The sequence below is a fragment of the Rhinopithecus roxellana genome, chromosome 4 (genome assembly GCF_007565055.1).
Source record: "Rhinopithecus roxellana isolate Shanxi Qingling chromosome 4, ASM756505v1, whole genome shotgun sequence".
Taxonomy (NCBI): Eukaryota; Metazoa; Chordata; class Mammalia; order Primates; family Cercopithecidae; genus Rhinopithecus; species Rhinopithecus roxellana.
This window is the reverse complement of record NC_044552.1, coordinates 60,038,088-60,054,262: the sequence shown is the minus strand read 5'-3', so window position 1 is coordinate 60,054,262 and position 16,175 is coordinate 60,038,088. Positions and strand designations below refer to the sequence as shown.

At 42.8% G+C, this 16,175-nt stretch overlaps 1 protein-coding gene across 2 annotated transcripts in view; it reads right to left on the bottom strand.

Annotated features, from left to right (window-relative positions):
• Window positions 1-723: 723 nt before the first annotated feature.
• Window positions 724-16,175, bottom strand: part of CDKAL1 (CDK5 regulatory subunit associated protein 1 like 1) — a 718,226-nt gene continuing 702,774 nt past the window's right edge. For both annotated transcript variants that reach the window (XM_010354099.2, XM_030929089.1), the window contains one exon: window positions 724-2,244. In XM_010354099.2, the coding sequence (XP_010352401.1) occupies window positions 2,062-2,244 (183 nt within the window). In that variant the 3' untranslated portion in view covers window positions 724-2,061. The remainder of the gene's footprint in view (window positions 2,245-16,175) is intronic.

The window sequence follows — 16,175 nt, the reverse complement described above, 5'->3', positions numbered from 1 at the left end:
AGGTGAGGGCAGCAGGGGGGGATTCGGATGACTGGGTGTATCATTCTCTTACAGGAAGAAGAAAATGAAAAAAGGAGAGGACAGCATAGAGCTAGAAGGGAGGAAATAAACAGATGAGGGAGTTAGAGGAAACGAGTAGGGAAAGAGTCAGAAAAGGGAGGTAGAAAAAATCCTTTTTGTCTCCAATCAGTTACATGTGTAAAGCTTTGTCTATGTCTGGTCTAGTTCAACTCTAGGCTTTGGATGGCATTTTTATTTCTGCTGGGTTTTCGTTAAATGAGCACCACACTGGAACCCACTGTTTATTAACAAAGAAAGGACTGCATGGAGCTCAGGAAGGGAAGCACATGGTAGGTTCTTGTCCTCTTCTCCCCATTCCTGCTAAGAAGTGAGGGGTGCTCCCAAGTGGATGTTTCACTGTAGGACTAGAAGGAGCACAGGCAGACTTTTGCATTCTAAATGTGAGCACCTTTTAGAAGCACATACCAGTTCTGGGAGAAATGTCCTGACACTAAAAGCATATATATTTTATAATTTACCAACTAGGACATGACTGAATTTTAATTTGGGATCCTTATAAGACACACAAAACACAAACATTTTGAGTTAAATGGGAGCTGAAGAGGGGTATGGGTTTCAAGATGGAAAATATCCTATGGTAACTACAAGATACCTGGTTTTCCTGTACCTATGCAATCCAAATAAATTCTGAAAAACATAGGATTTGCTTCATATACCAATTCCATTTATTGTTAAAGAAGTCACTTCACTTAGTAAAGACCAATGATGGCATGTAGAAATAAAAACATTTAATCTGGGCTGGGTGGAGTGGCTCACGCCTATAATCCCAGCACTTTGGGAGGCTGAAGCTAGAAGACTGCTTGAGGCTAGGAGTTCCAGACAAGCCTGGGCAACATAGTGACACTCATCTCTACAAAAAATTTAAAAATTAGTTGGGCATGGTGGTATGTGTCTGTAGTCCTGGCTATTAGGGAGGCTGAGGTAGGAGGACTGCTTCAGCCCAGGAGGTTGAGGCTACAGTGAGCCAAGATACTGCCATTGCACTCCAGCCTGAGTGACAGAGTGAGACCTTGACTCAAACAAAAACAAAAACAAAAACAAAAAAAAGAATGGATCAAAAATGTGAGAAAATGGGCACAATTTGTTTTCGACAAATCCAGTTCTTTAGTTTCATATTTCACAGAATGTTGCCAGGAGTCCTTTAGCTGGCAGACTCTCCCCGTGCATTCCAAAAGCATTCAAGTTTCCAGAACAGGTTTCTATACACTTTTCAGGAACATATCTGCTGTGAAAAATACAATGTTTGCAGCACTGGGACTCCAAACAAAGCCTGAAGGGGAAGATGCACTTAAAAGTGTTTATTAAAGAGGCTGGGGGCAGTGGCTCATGCCTGTAATCCCAGCACTTTGGGAGGCCGAGGCGGGTGGATCACTTGAGGTCAGGAGTTTGAGACTAGCCTGGCCAACATAGTGAAACTCCGTCTCTACTGAAAACACAAAAAATTAGCCAGGCTTGGTGGCGCATGCCTGTAATCCCAGTGGGAGGCTGAGGCAGGAGAATCGTTTGAACCCAGTAGGCAGAGGTTGCAGTGACCTGAGATCGCACCACTGCACTCCAGCCTGGGTGACAAGAGTGAAACTCCATCTGAAAAAACAAAAAATGTTTATTAAAGATAGAAAATCCTTCCACATGAGGAAAAGATGGCCAGAGCCACTGTACAATTAGGTTCTGACTTAAAGATTGCAGATTGAAACAAACAAAACAAATGCAACCGCTTGCATTTCTTGCTAAAAGTAAACCAAAAGCAGTTTAATTTGAAGGATGTGCTATGGTAGCCGTGATTAGGTTTTAGGTCAAATAACCAATGGGCCCAACTCAATGTGAGACATGGGGAGCCTCATTGAGAAGAGTGGCTGAAGAGGAGGCAGCATGACCAGTACAAATTATTGCCCTTTGAGAACGGAGGTGTTGCTTTCCTGTTCATTGAAGATTTTAATTAGAAATGTATTCTTCTTTACAGATGTTTCATTTAGTTGTATTCTAATTATAGACCTTGACAAAAAAAGCAAAAAGAAGAGCCAGCAGAGCCAAGCCCACGGACATCCTCAGTGCGCAGTCTTGATATAGCCTTGGCATGGGTAGCACCATTCTAGAACTCGCTGAGTCACACTGAGATGCAGCAGAGGTGTGGGATCCTGAACTCCCAAGCCCATTTCTGAAGTCCTATAAAGACAGAAACAGAGGAAAAAATTATTTTTAGATGCAGAGAAAGCCCTGTTGTGATATCAATCAAGTAATGGATTCCAGAAGGTGCTGCCTTTTATGTACTCCTTCAACAGAGACACATTTGAACAGCCACCATGAGCCAGGTGGCTCCAAGGTAGCTAGGAATGAGTCAGTTCCTTTGCTTGAAGGGCCAGGCCAAGTTCATGACTCTCCAGACTACACATAAACTGTATGAGAAAGACGGGCTGTGTTTATAGAAAATCAAGGCAGAATTCATGAAGGGTAGAATCTGTGTAAAGTGGAGTCATACCACAGACATATTTAACTCTTAGAGAGATGTAACCATATCTTCTCAGCAATGGAAGAATGGCAAAGAAACACCATTGGCCAGGTGTGGTGGCTCACGCCTGTAATCCCAGCACTTTGGGAAGACAAGGTGGGCTGATCACTTGAGGTCAGAGGTTTGAGATCAGCCTGGTCAACATGGTGAAACCCTGTCTCTACTAAAAATACAAACACTAGCCGGGTGTGGTGGCAGGTGCCTGTCGTCCCAGCTACTCTGGAGGCTGAGGCAGGAGAATTGCTGGAACCTGGAAGGTGAAGGCTACAGTGAGCCAAGATCGTGCTGCTGCATTCCAGCATGGGCGACAGAGTGAGATCCTGTCTCAAAAACAACCAACCAACCAACCAACCAACCAACCAACCAACCAACCAACCATAGAAGCCACTTGATTCAGCAAACACATCCCTAGGACAAAGATTCGCAGCTGGTCTGCTGCCACAGGAGGGCTGTGCCAAGAGTGACCCACCCCACATGACCCCCACACTCAGTCCCCTCAAAGTACCTTGTGTGCCATACAAATACTATCATTTTCTCTTCATGCCACACACAGAACAGGTTGGGAAACCCTGCTTGGGCAGAGGTTGAGAAGCTGGGGACCTGACTGTGCTGCTTTTCTCAGTGGTTTCTGTTCACGGGCTTCTTAGCTGGTGTCCAGGGAAGTGGAGAGAGGAGCACCTGGCTATTCTCAGGGTGGCTCTAGTTTCGAAGTGCAATTGATGAGATTTTCACCTTGTGCACCTGCTTCAGAATCGGTGCCTCCCCCAATAACACGGGACTCCCCTGTTGAAACCTGAATAACATTTTGAGAGATGGAAGGAGGGGTGTGAAGGGGCAGATGAGAAATGCTGGATGGAAGGAAAAGTGAGAGGGTGGAGAGGCAGCCCAGAGGCCGTGCAGGACAGGACAGGAAATCCACAGAAGCACAAAGTGTCTCGGAACAACCATGGTACTTTGCTCGGTCTTCCCTTCCAAGCTCTCTAACAATCTCCTGGTACCTCTTTGGCTTCTGTTTGGGAAGCTGCATCCCACCACGCACAGGAGAGATACTGGAATGGTGCTTTGCAGAAGGTAACACGAACAGGGAATGTGTGGGGTGGACTGAAGGGAGGCAGGAGAATGGGGTAGAAAATCCAGTGGTAAGTTGGAGCAACAGATGAAATGGTAGATAATGAGGACCTCTATCAGGATGACGGCAGAGGGAACAACAGACTTTTGATGTAGAATCAACAGGATTTGAGTTCAAAGGAGTGAGTAATGCAAGACACAAAGAATAGGAATGGGGAAATGAAAACAAATTCTACAGCCCAGTTTCCACAGGCTCCTATTCACATGCAATTGTGTGGGAAGAATTCTTGCCCTGTCTGTAGGAGGCTAACAGCAGAATTAAGAAAGCTGTTAGCCACAAGGAAAAGTCTCTCAACCCCAGTGACAGTTGAAGCGTTATTTACTGCTGCACTCCTCAGGTATCTGGGCCTATACCCTGCTGGTGTCCCTGCACTCTGAGTCCTTCATCAGGAGGCACACAGCTGGACAGAATGGGGCCATCCTTCCCATGGCAGTGGGAGGCAAGAGCCGGAGCTCAGTGGTGCACCCAGACCTGTCCCCGCCCCCAGGAGACAGCTCTCTTATGAGGTTGGCCTTTTGCGCAATATTTTGGAGCTAGATCTATGCTGAACAGCTTCCATTTCAATTTAAAATAGCCTCAAGATCTCAAGGACAGCACTCACACATATGTGGGAACCTGGAGAAAGAATGCAGAGTCCTTCAGCTGAATTGATAGGAACTATGGGAGTTCCTCAAAAGCGGCGAGTCTGCCTAATTCATCTCTGAAATACTGGAACCTAGCAGGCTGCAGGCACAGAGCAGGCACTCGGTAAGTGTTTAGGAATGAATGAATGAGTGACTGATTGAATGAATAATATGAGAGTGTGTATTCCAGTGAGATGAGCAACCATCAAGAACATTCTCATCTATGTCTCTGGTGATCAGTGTGTCTTGTGATATTCTACTTGAGTCACAACTTGTTGCCTCTAGCAATTAAACCATCACTTAATAAGTGTGGTTTTATAAGACCAGAATTAAGAGGTTGATCAATTTCTCCGAGGCCTGAGTTCTTCAACCTCTGTAAGTTATAGAGATGGCTTTGAGAAGACTACAGACCCTTCCAGAAAAATATGGAAGCATATTTACGTATCCACACAGCCACGCTCACATTCTGTCTTCAGGAGGTTCACAGATACCCTCACCCAGGAGTGGACCCAGATTTTGTGGGTCCTGCAGCCTTCTCTTTGAGACAAAAATAATGAATACAAAATTAGGTACAGGGTCTTGGAAGGGGCCCTTCAAATTGAGAGACCCTGAAACTGGCTAAACGAGCTTCAGGGAAAATCCACCCTTTTCCCTATCCCCAGTTCAGAATGCTTGACCTTGGTTCTGCACCTGTGTCAGGCTGACCTGGGGAAGGACTAGGTGAGTCTTAAAGTCTTAAGCATTTAGTTGGGTTTATAATACATTTTGTTATTGTTTCATGAAGCAGTGCAGGTACTGTGCCTTCTTGGCCTGGGTTAAAATAAAAGCAACAACTCTTCGACTTTTGATGACAATTTCAGAACATTTCTTCTCCTTTCAACTCATCTGTCATAAAACTTTGTTCAAAATAAAGTTACCTATTAAACTACTGGAGTGGATTATTTGTGGTCATGTTAAGTTCAGTCATTCTTCCTTGGGCATCCTTTTTTCTCTCCACCCCTCAAACGTTTACCACATTTGAACATAACTGATTCATAAAAGGTATTTTGGTGCTGAGCTTTCCTCCTGTGCCTGCTGGAGAAGTCTGCACCCTGCATCCTGCGGAGAAGCAGAGGCATGCATATATATGCAGCCACAAGACACCCACGGATTTGCCACTCTCTTGAGGATCAAGGCAGGAGCGTGACGGCGGAGCAGCAGAGGGTGAATGCATCCTGTCTCTATTGTACTGTGCCCTTTTATTATTTTCACCTTTTACCAAATCAAGATCTTGATAAGAGGATTTTGATGATACTATTTTTAAATATAATATTTAAAAAGTTTCTCAGATGACAGAGTAATAATCAGTAGCCAGCTAGCTTTGTACATTTCAATTGTCACTACCACTGAGATACTTGAGAAAAAGTAGTTTAGAAATATGGGAAATACGAGATCTTTCTCATAAAGTCCAAGATGCTCAAACATGTAAATGTGCAACCATAGCAGTTGAAAGCAAGCATCAAAAATAGAAAATAATGTAATAAAAAGTGCTTATAGGCGAAGGGATTATAACAGCCGACAGAATGAAAAAAGTCGACACACACACGACAAGCATAGTTCTAGAAAGTAAACAGAGGATCAGACCTTCCCTAAACCTTTAAAACCTTATCAAGATTGTCAATTCCTGAAATTCAATACATATCTGCATCTCTCAAAGTATAATACACCAAATTTGAAAAATGTTACTGCTTATTAAAACAAACTGGAACGTCAACTCAATTTTTAAGAACTCAAATTCCACTCAGAAATGCTTTTTTAAAAACAGAAATTTGAAACAAGGCAGGGTATGACCTTTGCTCACTCAAAAGGAGCTATGTATTTATCCTGTTATAATAGACTAAGGGACACACTGAAATTCCCATAGTGCATTCTGTGTTAACTTTGATTAACATAGGTTTGTCTTCCCTTGTAAATCTCACTGCTCCCTTGATTAATTTCTAAACCTACTTACTTGCTAACTCTTAAAAATAATCTACTAATTTTCAAAAGTGTAGCCTATCAAATCCTATCAAAGTGATAAATCTGTTAAAGCAGAATCAAGTATGTATACCAAAATTTCAAAAAAAAACAAACACTTTCATATTCAGAAACTTTAGGGATCAGATTTCAATCAGTTAAAGATAAATATAGACAGTTGGGATGATAACAACACTCTATCTCTAACTATTTCCTTCATCCCTAGCAATTTTGCATGTATTGTTGGGGAAAGGAAAGATGCTTTTAACTTGAGCATGTTTCATGCCACGAGGCACAGATGGAACCGGTTCTAGGAGCAGTAAGTCCTCGAGCTCTGGGCTCTAATCCCAGCTCCATCTGAGGATTCTCAGGCAAAATTTTTCCTCCTTTTTCCTCCATTTCCTCACCTGTAGAATGGAGATACTGCTAGTATTTGTGCATCATAGGGTTTTTATGAGGATTAAATTAGATATATATAGATTAAGTGTCCTGAACATTTAAATGTCAATTGAGATGAACTTATTCCTTGGTATTTTATGGTTCTAATGAAAAATGCAAATGTCCTCAGAAATTCTTTTTATAAATTACAAAGTCATTATTTTATTTGCTTCTCAAATAGAATTGACCTGTGCTATTTTTGTTCCTTATGTATACCATCAAGAGGCACACACTATAATGAATGAGCATGGGTTTTGAATTCTGGCAGACCAAACTGAACCCAGGTTCAGACAGCCATGTGATCTTAGGCAGGTGGTTTAAACTCTCTAAGCCTGGCTACTCCTTCTGTGAAGGAGGAAAGCCATCTACCTTAGGATGTTATCAGAAGGAATAGAAGTAATGTGCCCACAGTCAGGCAGAGTGCCTGGAATACAGAAGGTTCACAACAAGGGTTGCTGTTATGGTGACATCACACGAGTGTGGCTTGAAAAACAGAAGGCCAGAGCCTCCTACAGCACTTACTACCAATACTGAGATGACCATGTCCTGTCTTGAATATCCTCACAAGCACTAACCCATGAGGAAGAAGCTACGTCCGTTGTGAAGTCAGCACCTCTTACTCCCTGGGCTCTGAGATGGTAAAGCCTGTGGAGTGTGCCTTCTGGAAAGCTCTGAACTAAAACCATCACCTGCTCCTGCTCCTCTAGTTACTGCTTGCTCAGGCCTCAACTGAGACAGGATGTGCTTTAGGAAAACCTCTTCAACCACTGCCCACCCAGTGCGGGACTGCTCGCCTTGTCAGCCAGCCCACCTCATGGTGTGTGTCAACGGTGGTGAGCACCCTGCTGGCTCCTGGCTCCTGCACCACCCTAGGTGTGCTCCTTGTGAGCAGGGGTGGCCTTTCTCTCCAACAGATGCCCAGGGCCTGGCACCTCGGAGGAGCCAGTGTTAGCTGAATGCATACTGCCATTGCTACCTGTTACTTACTACCATATATTCATATTTTATATAGGAGCAAATATCCTTTCCATATGAACTGCCATTTACCTATTCTTGTATTTCTTGTTAGACTGGCAAGTAAATGGGACAAAGAGTCATACATCACCAACACTACATAGTATAAATCTGAAATAGGGTTACTAGGGAAAAACCTTACCAGCACAGAAACAGCATGTTATATGAGTTCTCTGTTGCTACTTTAACAAATCACCACAAACCTAGGGTATTAAGCAATATGCATTCATTCTCTCTCAATTCTAGAGGTCACAAGTTCTATGTCAAGGTGTTGGCTGCATTCTTCTGGAGGCCGCAGGAAAGAATCTGACTCCTTGCCCTTTCCAGCTTCTACAATTTGCCTATATCTCTTGGCTTGTGGCCCTTTTTTCCATTTTCAAAGCCAGTAGCACAGGGTTACTATTATTATTATTATTTATTGTTATTTTGAGACAGAGTCTCACTCTGTTGCCCAGGCTGGAGTGCAGTGGCGTGATCTCAGCTCACTGCAACCTCCACCTCCTGGGTTCAGGCAGTTCTCCTGTCTCAGCCTCCCGAGTAGCTGGGACTACAGTACGTGTCACCATGCCCGGCTAATTTTGGCATTTTTAGCAGAGATGGGGTTTCACCATATTGGTCAGGCTGGTCTCAAACTCTTGACCTCAGGTGATCATAGGGTTATTTTTATAAGGACCCTTGTGATTTACCTTGAACCCACTTAGATAATCCAGAATAATCCTCTCATTTCAAGATCCTTATCTTGATCATATCTGCAAAGTTCCTTTTGCCATGTAAGGTAACATTGTTGGAGGTTCAGGTGATTAGGATATGGACATCTTTGGGTGGGGGACATGACTGTGCCTACCACTCCTGACATATGTGAGCCCCCAAGCTTGCATCCCACCAGAAAATGTGCTCAGTGTAGCTACAGCTGAACTAGCTGCCCAAGAGAACACACTCTGACAGAAGTGTGATGCTCTACATGTTTACCAGGAAAGAGGGACAGGGTGCCTCTAGGCGACTGTGTGGCTGGCTGACCATGAAGTTTCCTGGGGGAAGAGGACAGCAAACCTCCAAGTCTCAGCCTCTGCTAAGGCCTTTTCCTTCTGCTGAGCTAACAGACTTGCTGAGCTAGCTGCTTGCTAAGAAAATGGGGAGGGGCCGGGCACGGTGGCTCACACCTGTAATCCCTGCACTTTGGGAGGCCGAGGCGGGCGGATCACGAGGTCAAGAGATCGAGACCATCCTGGCCAACATGGTGAAACTCTGTCTCTACTAAAAATACAAAAAATTAGCCGGGAGCGGTGGTGGGCGCCTGTAGTCCCAGCTATTCGGGAGGCTGAGGTAGGAGAATGGCATGAACCCGGGAGGCAGAGCTTGCAGTGAGCCGAGATCACACCATTGCACTCCAGCCTGGGTGCGACAGAGTAAGACTCCACCTCAAAAAAAAAAAAAAAAAAAAAAAAAGAAAAGAAAACGGGGAGGAAACAGGCCTCCAGGGCCTTCAGATGTGTCCTACTCACAGGTCTTTTGACCCCAAGAGACAAGACTCTGAGGGAAAGGGCACCCAAGAGATAATCAATTAATGTTTTCTGAATTGGCATTTGCATTTCTACTTATTCGTTTGCCTCCTATCATCATTTCTTCACCTAGTTACAAGTATTCTTTTCTTGGGGGCTGGATGGGCTTGGGCTTCCAATGGAAGGAAGTCATGTTGTTTAGAGGCCTTTCTTCCAAGTCCTCTTCCTTCTCATACAAAATATTGATAAGTTGTAATATGGTACATGGCTGGAGAACCAGAAGCACAAGGACTGAGAAAGGCAGAGGATAGGCTCTATGTGAAAATACTAAGTAGAAGGAATATTTAGAGAACATTCACCGTGTACCTAGCAGGACTCTAAGTGCTCTCAAATCCTTCAAACTACTCAATGAAGTAGCTAATAGGAGTTAATCCTCTCATTAAGTCACTTGCCCAAATTTCTGATAGTATAAATGGTGAAGCAGATGAGTGGCCTGCCTTTAGTCATACTAAGTACAGCCCCTCAGCAATGCTTCTGAGATACATTGATAATTCCATATAAATAAATGAGAAAAAAAGCAAGGCACTGCACAGCTATTAAAATGACTATCAAGACCAACAGTCCACCAAATCGATTTTCTCCATCTTACTTGCCACTGCACTTCACAGAGACAATGGTGTTATGTTGAGTTTCCCTATAGAGGCCATTCCAGAAAAGTCAGTCGCAAGCGATGCAGACATTTCACACTACCTGTCTTGCAGTTCTGAGCCACGTTGTGACTTTGTAATTATGACCTGTAGATGGCACATCGCTGAGTATGCTCTGAACACACACATACACACACACTTGATGCGCTCACATGAGAACACGTTGCAAAATGTGATTTAATGAGGAACAGTTGGTCTGGTTCTGCTCAAATAAAAGATATCCCTGTAAGAGAGTTGCCACCTGTCTTCCCATCTTGCGGTACAGCTTCTAAATGAGTTCTTCTGTCCCTGACACTTGCAGGTGTTGCCAGGGCCCTGCAATCACATTCCACATGCCAGCTCCCTTCCTTGAACTGACAAGACAACCCTGTCCCTGGGCTTCATGTTATTACCAGATACCGGGATGTACAGGGGATTAAGGGTGCCAAGCTATCTTTCTTCCTTATTCTTCTAGACATTCCCCAAATTGGGAGCTCTTTAATATCATATAACTAGGTATACCCAATTATCTCCCAACCAAAAATGCTAGGATTTTATCTTGAAGTCAGTTAAAACAATGTGATATGCATAGTCCATCAGCATTATAGGTACACTGGAAAGTAACAGGATCTACAAATTGAAGTTGGAATTAATTGCTCCTTTCCATTTCTTTTGGAAGGACATTTCCGTTATAAGACCTCTGTCACACAGTCACACAATTAGAGCACAATACTGTCAGCCTTTCTGTTTCAATTCTGGGAATGAGAAATTCTACATCAGAGATTGTTCTTGTGAAATTTTTCCCTTACCCCTTTGGCCCCAAATGTGTAATAGCTATCAGGTCATTACAATTACGAACAAAAATTTTAAACTTGAACCCACACATACACACACACGCAAACTCTCTAATCTTAATATAATGGATGGGTTTTTTTTTTTTTTTTATCTTATTTTGGTGATAGCAGAGTAAACACAAGGCTTTGCTCGTAAGACTGAACATAAATTATTAAACTATCTACTGTATGATCAAATGCATTTCAGATTATATTCTGAGTAATTCTGCCTTGATGTCCACCAAAGGAACAGATCTGATGTGCCCCTGCATGGTCTCAGCGATCCCTCTCTTTCAGAATGCTCAACCCGCAGACTTGAACGGTGCCAAATGAAAGACAGAGATAATCATTTCAAAAAACAAGGCTTGGCATCTGCCCATCACCTAATTATTACTCTCTGTAAGCCCGCATTTCATGTGACTCAAGAGATGGGAAAGCAACTCTTAAGCTCTGAACTTATTTTAATGGCTTCAGAACATTTCTTATGTGTAAATTTTTCTCATGGCTGAGAGGCACTGTTAGAGCTTGAAGTGCAATCTAACAGGGATGAAGAAAAAATTGTTTGATAGCTCAGATCTCAGGATAAATTAGAGTTTAGAACAGGCTTTTTCCCCCCACCAAGTCTGAACATATGGGCTCTGCAGAAAACCTACTGAAACCAAATATGTGACCAATGCAAGGAAATGATCTTCAAACATACATTAGAAATAATCTTAAAACATATATTATGCAGTACAGTATACTATAGAAAAGAATCTTGAAATTGGCTGGGCATGGTGGCTCACACCTGTAATCCCAGCAATTTAGGAGGCCAAGGTGGGTGGATCGCTGGAGCCCAGGACTTCTACACTAACCTGGGCAACATGGCAAAACCCCCTCTCTACAAAAAATACAAAAATTAGCTGGCTATTGTAGGGTGTGCCTGTAGTCCCAACTACTCAGGAGGCTGAGGTAGGAGGATCACTTGAGCCCAGGAGGTGGAGGCTGCAGTGAGCTGTGATGGCAACACTGCACTCCAGACTGGGTGACAGAGAAAGACGTTGTCCCCCCCCCCAAAAAAATTCTGGTTTTGAATACAAAATTATAAGCTATCTCTATCACAATTACATTTTATTTTTATTTTTTGAGATGGAGTCTTCCTCTGTCGCCCAGGCTGGAGTGCAGTGGCGTGATCGTGGCTCACTGCAACCTCCGCCTCTCGGGTTCAAGTGACTCTCTTGCCTCAGCCTCCAAAATAGCTGGAATTACAGGCATGTGCCACCACGCCCAGCTAATTTTTGTATTTTTAGTAGAAATGGGGTTTCACCATGTTGCCCAGGCTGGTCTTGAACTCCTGGCCTCATGTGATACGCCCACCTCAGCCTCCCAAAGTGCTGGGATGACAGGCGTGAGCCACTGCGCCTGGCCCACAATTATATTTTAATCTCTCCAGTATGAACTTCAGGAAGCACCTCCTAAGGTAAGCATTCCTAACAGGAGCTGCTGCATCAGCCCTTCCTAAGAAGGAATGAGCAAAGGTGGCCCCTCAGGCTTTGTAATGCCTTCACGACACTCCAGCTGTGGGCTTCTATCTAATACCTTCATCTTTAGCTTTCTGAATCTTTAGCTTAGTACCAAATATTTATTCAATGAGCTTATAATGGTTTCCTAATTTTTGGCTTGTTACATTTACCAAAATAAGGGGAGGGTATAGGGCGGAAGAACTAGATCTAGAATTAATAATACAGTATAGAAACCTTTGCCACCAGTGGTGCACTGGCATTTGCTTATACATAACTTCTCCAATTCCACAAAGTAAGCCCTGCCAAGAAGGTATGCTATCAGAGGTCTGGCATCTTAGCTGGAGATACATTTATCTTTACTGTTTCCTCATTGTTGTTTAAATGTTTTTCTCCAAAGAGAGGTAAGTAGAGAAGGTTCTCTTAGTAACTACACGTAAGGAAAACACAAGTTTGTTATTTACTGGGTCAAAGTTTGGAAATTTGGAAATTACTCGAGAACTTGTCATGTAAGTCTCTTTTGCTAACTAAATATCAGCCTAAGATACATGGACAAGTACACATGTGCTCGCAAACACACACACACACACACACACACACACACACACACACACACACACGAGCTCTGACATAAAAAAGGAACCAAGAGGCACACTCACAACCATGAGGCCTGTAATCCCAGCATTCATGATAGCAGTAGAAACCTGAACTCATCTATTCCTCATTAGTGGCTGGAGATAAGCATCAGTATAAACGAAAGCTGGGCCACAGGTGTTGCAAAGTTGAAGACATAAAAAGTGAATTGGGTCAAGATGCTTCACTGATGATGAAGTCTTTTCAATAGTCTCTCAAACCACACCCGAAACCATTCTCATTCCATGGAGTGCACACAGGAAGCACTGAACTAGGATGTTGACAAACATAACAATTGGGTGTATTAAACTTCATCTTTAAGTAATCAATTCAACTCAAAATAATTGTTCCTAAGGGTTTCCTTCCAACTAGGTAACCATGAAAGTGTGTTGGCAGATGTTTGGTTTGTATTTTCAATGAAAAAGAAGCCATGTGTGATGTTAGCTGTTATTACAACACAACCCTCTCATCTTGTTCTAAGTATCATTTTCAGTGACACTGGAAATGTGGTTTTAGCATCACTGAGCTCTATGAACTACATAAAACAAATAAAGGAGATGGCAGGTGCTTTTCTCTATCTCTAAGAATCTTATAAATGATAAGCTAATATGTAAAATGTTTCCTATATATCACCATGATAGTTTTGCAGTTTGGAAAATGCAGATAAACTAGTTAGGAAAAATTACATAGTTTATACAGTTGGTCCTCCATATCTGTGGGTTCCACAGCCATAAGTTCAACTGACCACGAATAGAAAACACTCGGGGGGAAAAATTCCACAAAATTCCAACAAGCAAAACTTGAATTTGTCACACACTGAATACTATGTTGAATCCATGAATCTGAAGTGATGTGTAGGCATTGTATTAGATATCAAGTCATCTAGAGATAATATATGGGAAAATGTGTGTAGTTTACATGCAAAACAATGTCATTTTATATAAGGAACTTCAGCATCCATGAATTTTGGTATCCATGGGGGGTCCTGGAACCAATCCCCCACAGATACTGAGAGAGGACTGTACTTACTATAATTACACTAAACTGAACCCAACCATCTGAAGAAAGACACATCTCTACATATTTTCCTATCACTCCCAAAGTTCTATTATGCCTTCTTCCAAAAATCTGTTCCAAGACATGCCCATTCTCCCTTTCTATTTTGAATATAGTTTTTAAAAGTAAAAAATAATGATCCTATGGAAAGCCACTTAAAATTAGATTAATATTAAAAGACTTAATTACTTATGTTACTATAAAAGTATGGTAGGCAGCCCTGAAGATGATCCCCAGTGATGCTCGCCTCCTGGTATTCACACCTGTATGTAATCCCTTCCCCTTTGCTATGGTCTGATGTACTCACTTGCTTCTACTGCTCAACATAAATGATGGATGTCACTTCTAAAATTAGGTTACAAAGTACTATAGCTTCCATCTCTCTCTCTCTGCTTGCTTGCTCTGAGGGAAGCCAGCTGCCATGCTGTGAGCTGCCCTATGGAGAAGTCCACAGGAGAAGGAATGGAGGGAGGCCTCTGACCAATAGCCAGCCAAGGACTAAGACCTTAATGCAACAACCCATGAGAAACTGAATCCTGCCATCACCACATAAGTGAGCTTAGAAGCAGATCCTCCCCAGTTGGGCCTTCAGTTAAGGCCACATCCCCAGGTGCCAGCCTGAATGCAGCCAAAGGAGCAGTACTGTGCCAATGGCACCCAGAGAAGCTGCACCTAGATTTCTGACCCACAGAAACTGTGAGGTAACAAATGTTTGTTGTTTTAAGTTGCTAAGTTTTAAAGTAATTTGTTACACAGCAACAGATAACTAATACAAAAAGTTGTCAAGTAGAGGGCTGGATACCAATTCACACACATTTAGAAATCTGACTCATAACAGAGGCATTGAAGACCAATAGGAAAGATGGACTTTCAATAAAGTTTTCTGGAACAGTTGGTTATACACAGATAAACCAATGAAATTTAACCCCTACCTACCATGTTTAAAAATCAATTTCAGGTATATTAAATATTTAACTGGCAAAGGAAAAACTAGAAAAACTTTAGGACCGTATGGGAGGAAAACCTTTCTAACCACAAGGCAGGGAGGACATACTTCTTAAACAAATCACAAAAATATACAAAGTTCTAAACAAAAGAACAAAAGTTCTAACCAGAGAGGTTAACAAGCTGCAAACAGGGAAGAGACACTTGCTTCACACGTAATTGACTCTAGACTACATAAATCCCAGCTGGGCACAGTGCCTCCTGCCTGTGGTCCCAGTACCTCGGGAGGCCAAAGTAGGAGAATTGCTGGAGGTGAGCAGTTTGAGACCAACCTGGGCAACATAGTGAGTTCCCACCTCTGCAAAAATAGCCAGATGTGGTGGCTCATACCTGTAATCGCAGCACTTTGGAAGGCCAAGGCGGGTGGATCACTTAAGGTCAGGAGTTCAAGACCAGCCTGGCCAACATGGCGAAACCCCGTCTCTACTAAAAATACAAAAATTAGCCAGGCATGCTAGTGCACGCCTGTAATCCCAGCTACTTGGGAGGTTGAGGCAGGAGAATTGCTTGAACCTGGAAGGCAGAGGTTGCAGTGAGCCGAGATCGTGCCATTGCACTCCAGCCTGGGGGACAGAGTGATACTCCATCTCAAAATAAATAAATAAATAAATAAATAAACAAAACCTATCTGGGCATGGTGGTGCATGCCTGTAGTCCCAGCTACTTGGGAGGCTGAGGTGGGAGGATCACCTAAGGCCAGGATTTCAAGGCTGCAGTGAGCTAATGATCACGCCACTGCACTCCAGCCTGGTCAACAGTGCAAGACCCTGACTCAAAAGAAAAAAAGAAAAATCCTAAACATCAATGAAAAAGTATCGTCCAATAGAAGAAAATGGGCAAAAGACTTATACAGACTCTTCGCTGAAGAGAAAATCTGAATATATGTGTGTGTGTATATATATGTATATATATATAAAACCCATAAACATATTTTTAAAAAATGCTCAACCTCATTTGTAATCAGAGAAATACAAGTAAAAAATACAAAAATACCAGCTAACATATATCAGGTTGGAAAAAGTTAAAAAATGAACAATATCAAGTATGGGTGAGAATGTGGAGGATCCAGAACACTATGCCACTGCTGCTGGTAATGGCAGAAATTAACATAGCCACTTTGGGAGATAGTAGGACATTACCCGGTAAGGTGGGAGCTGTGCACTCTGGCCAGCCCAGCA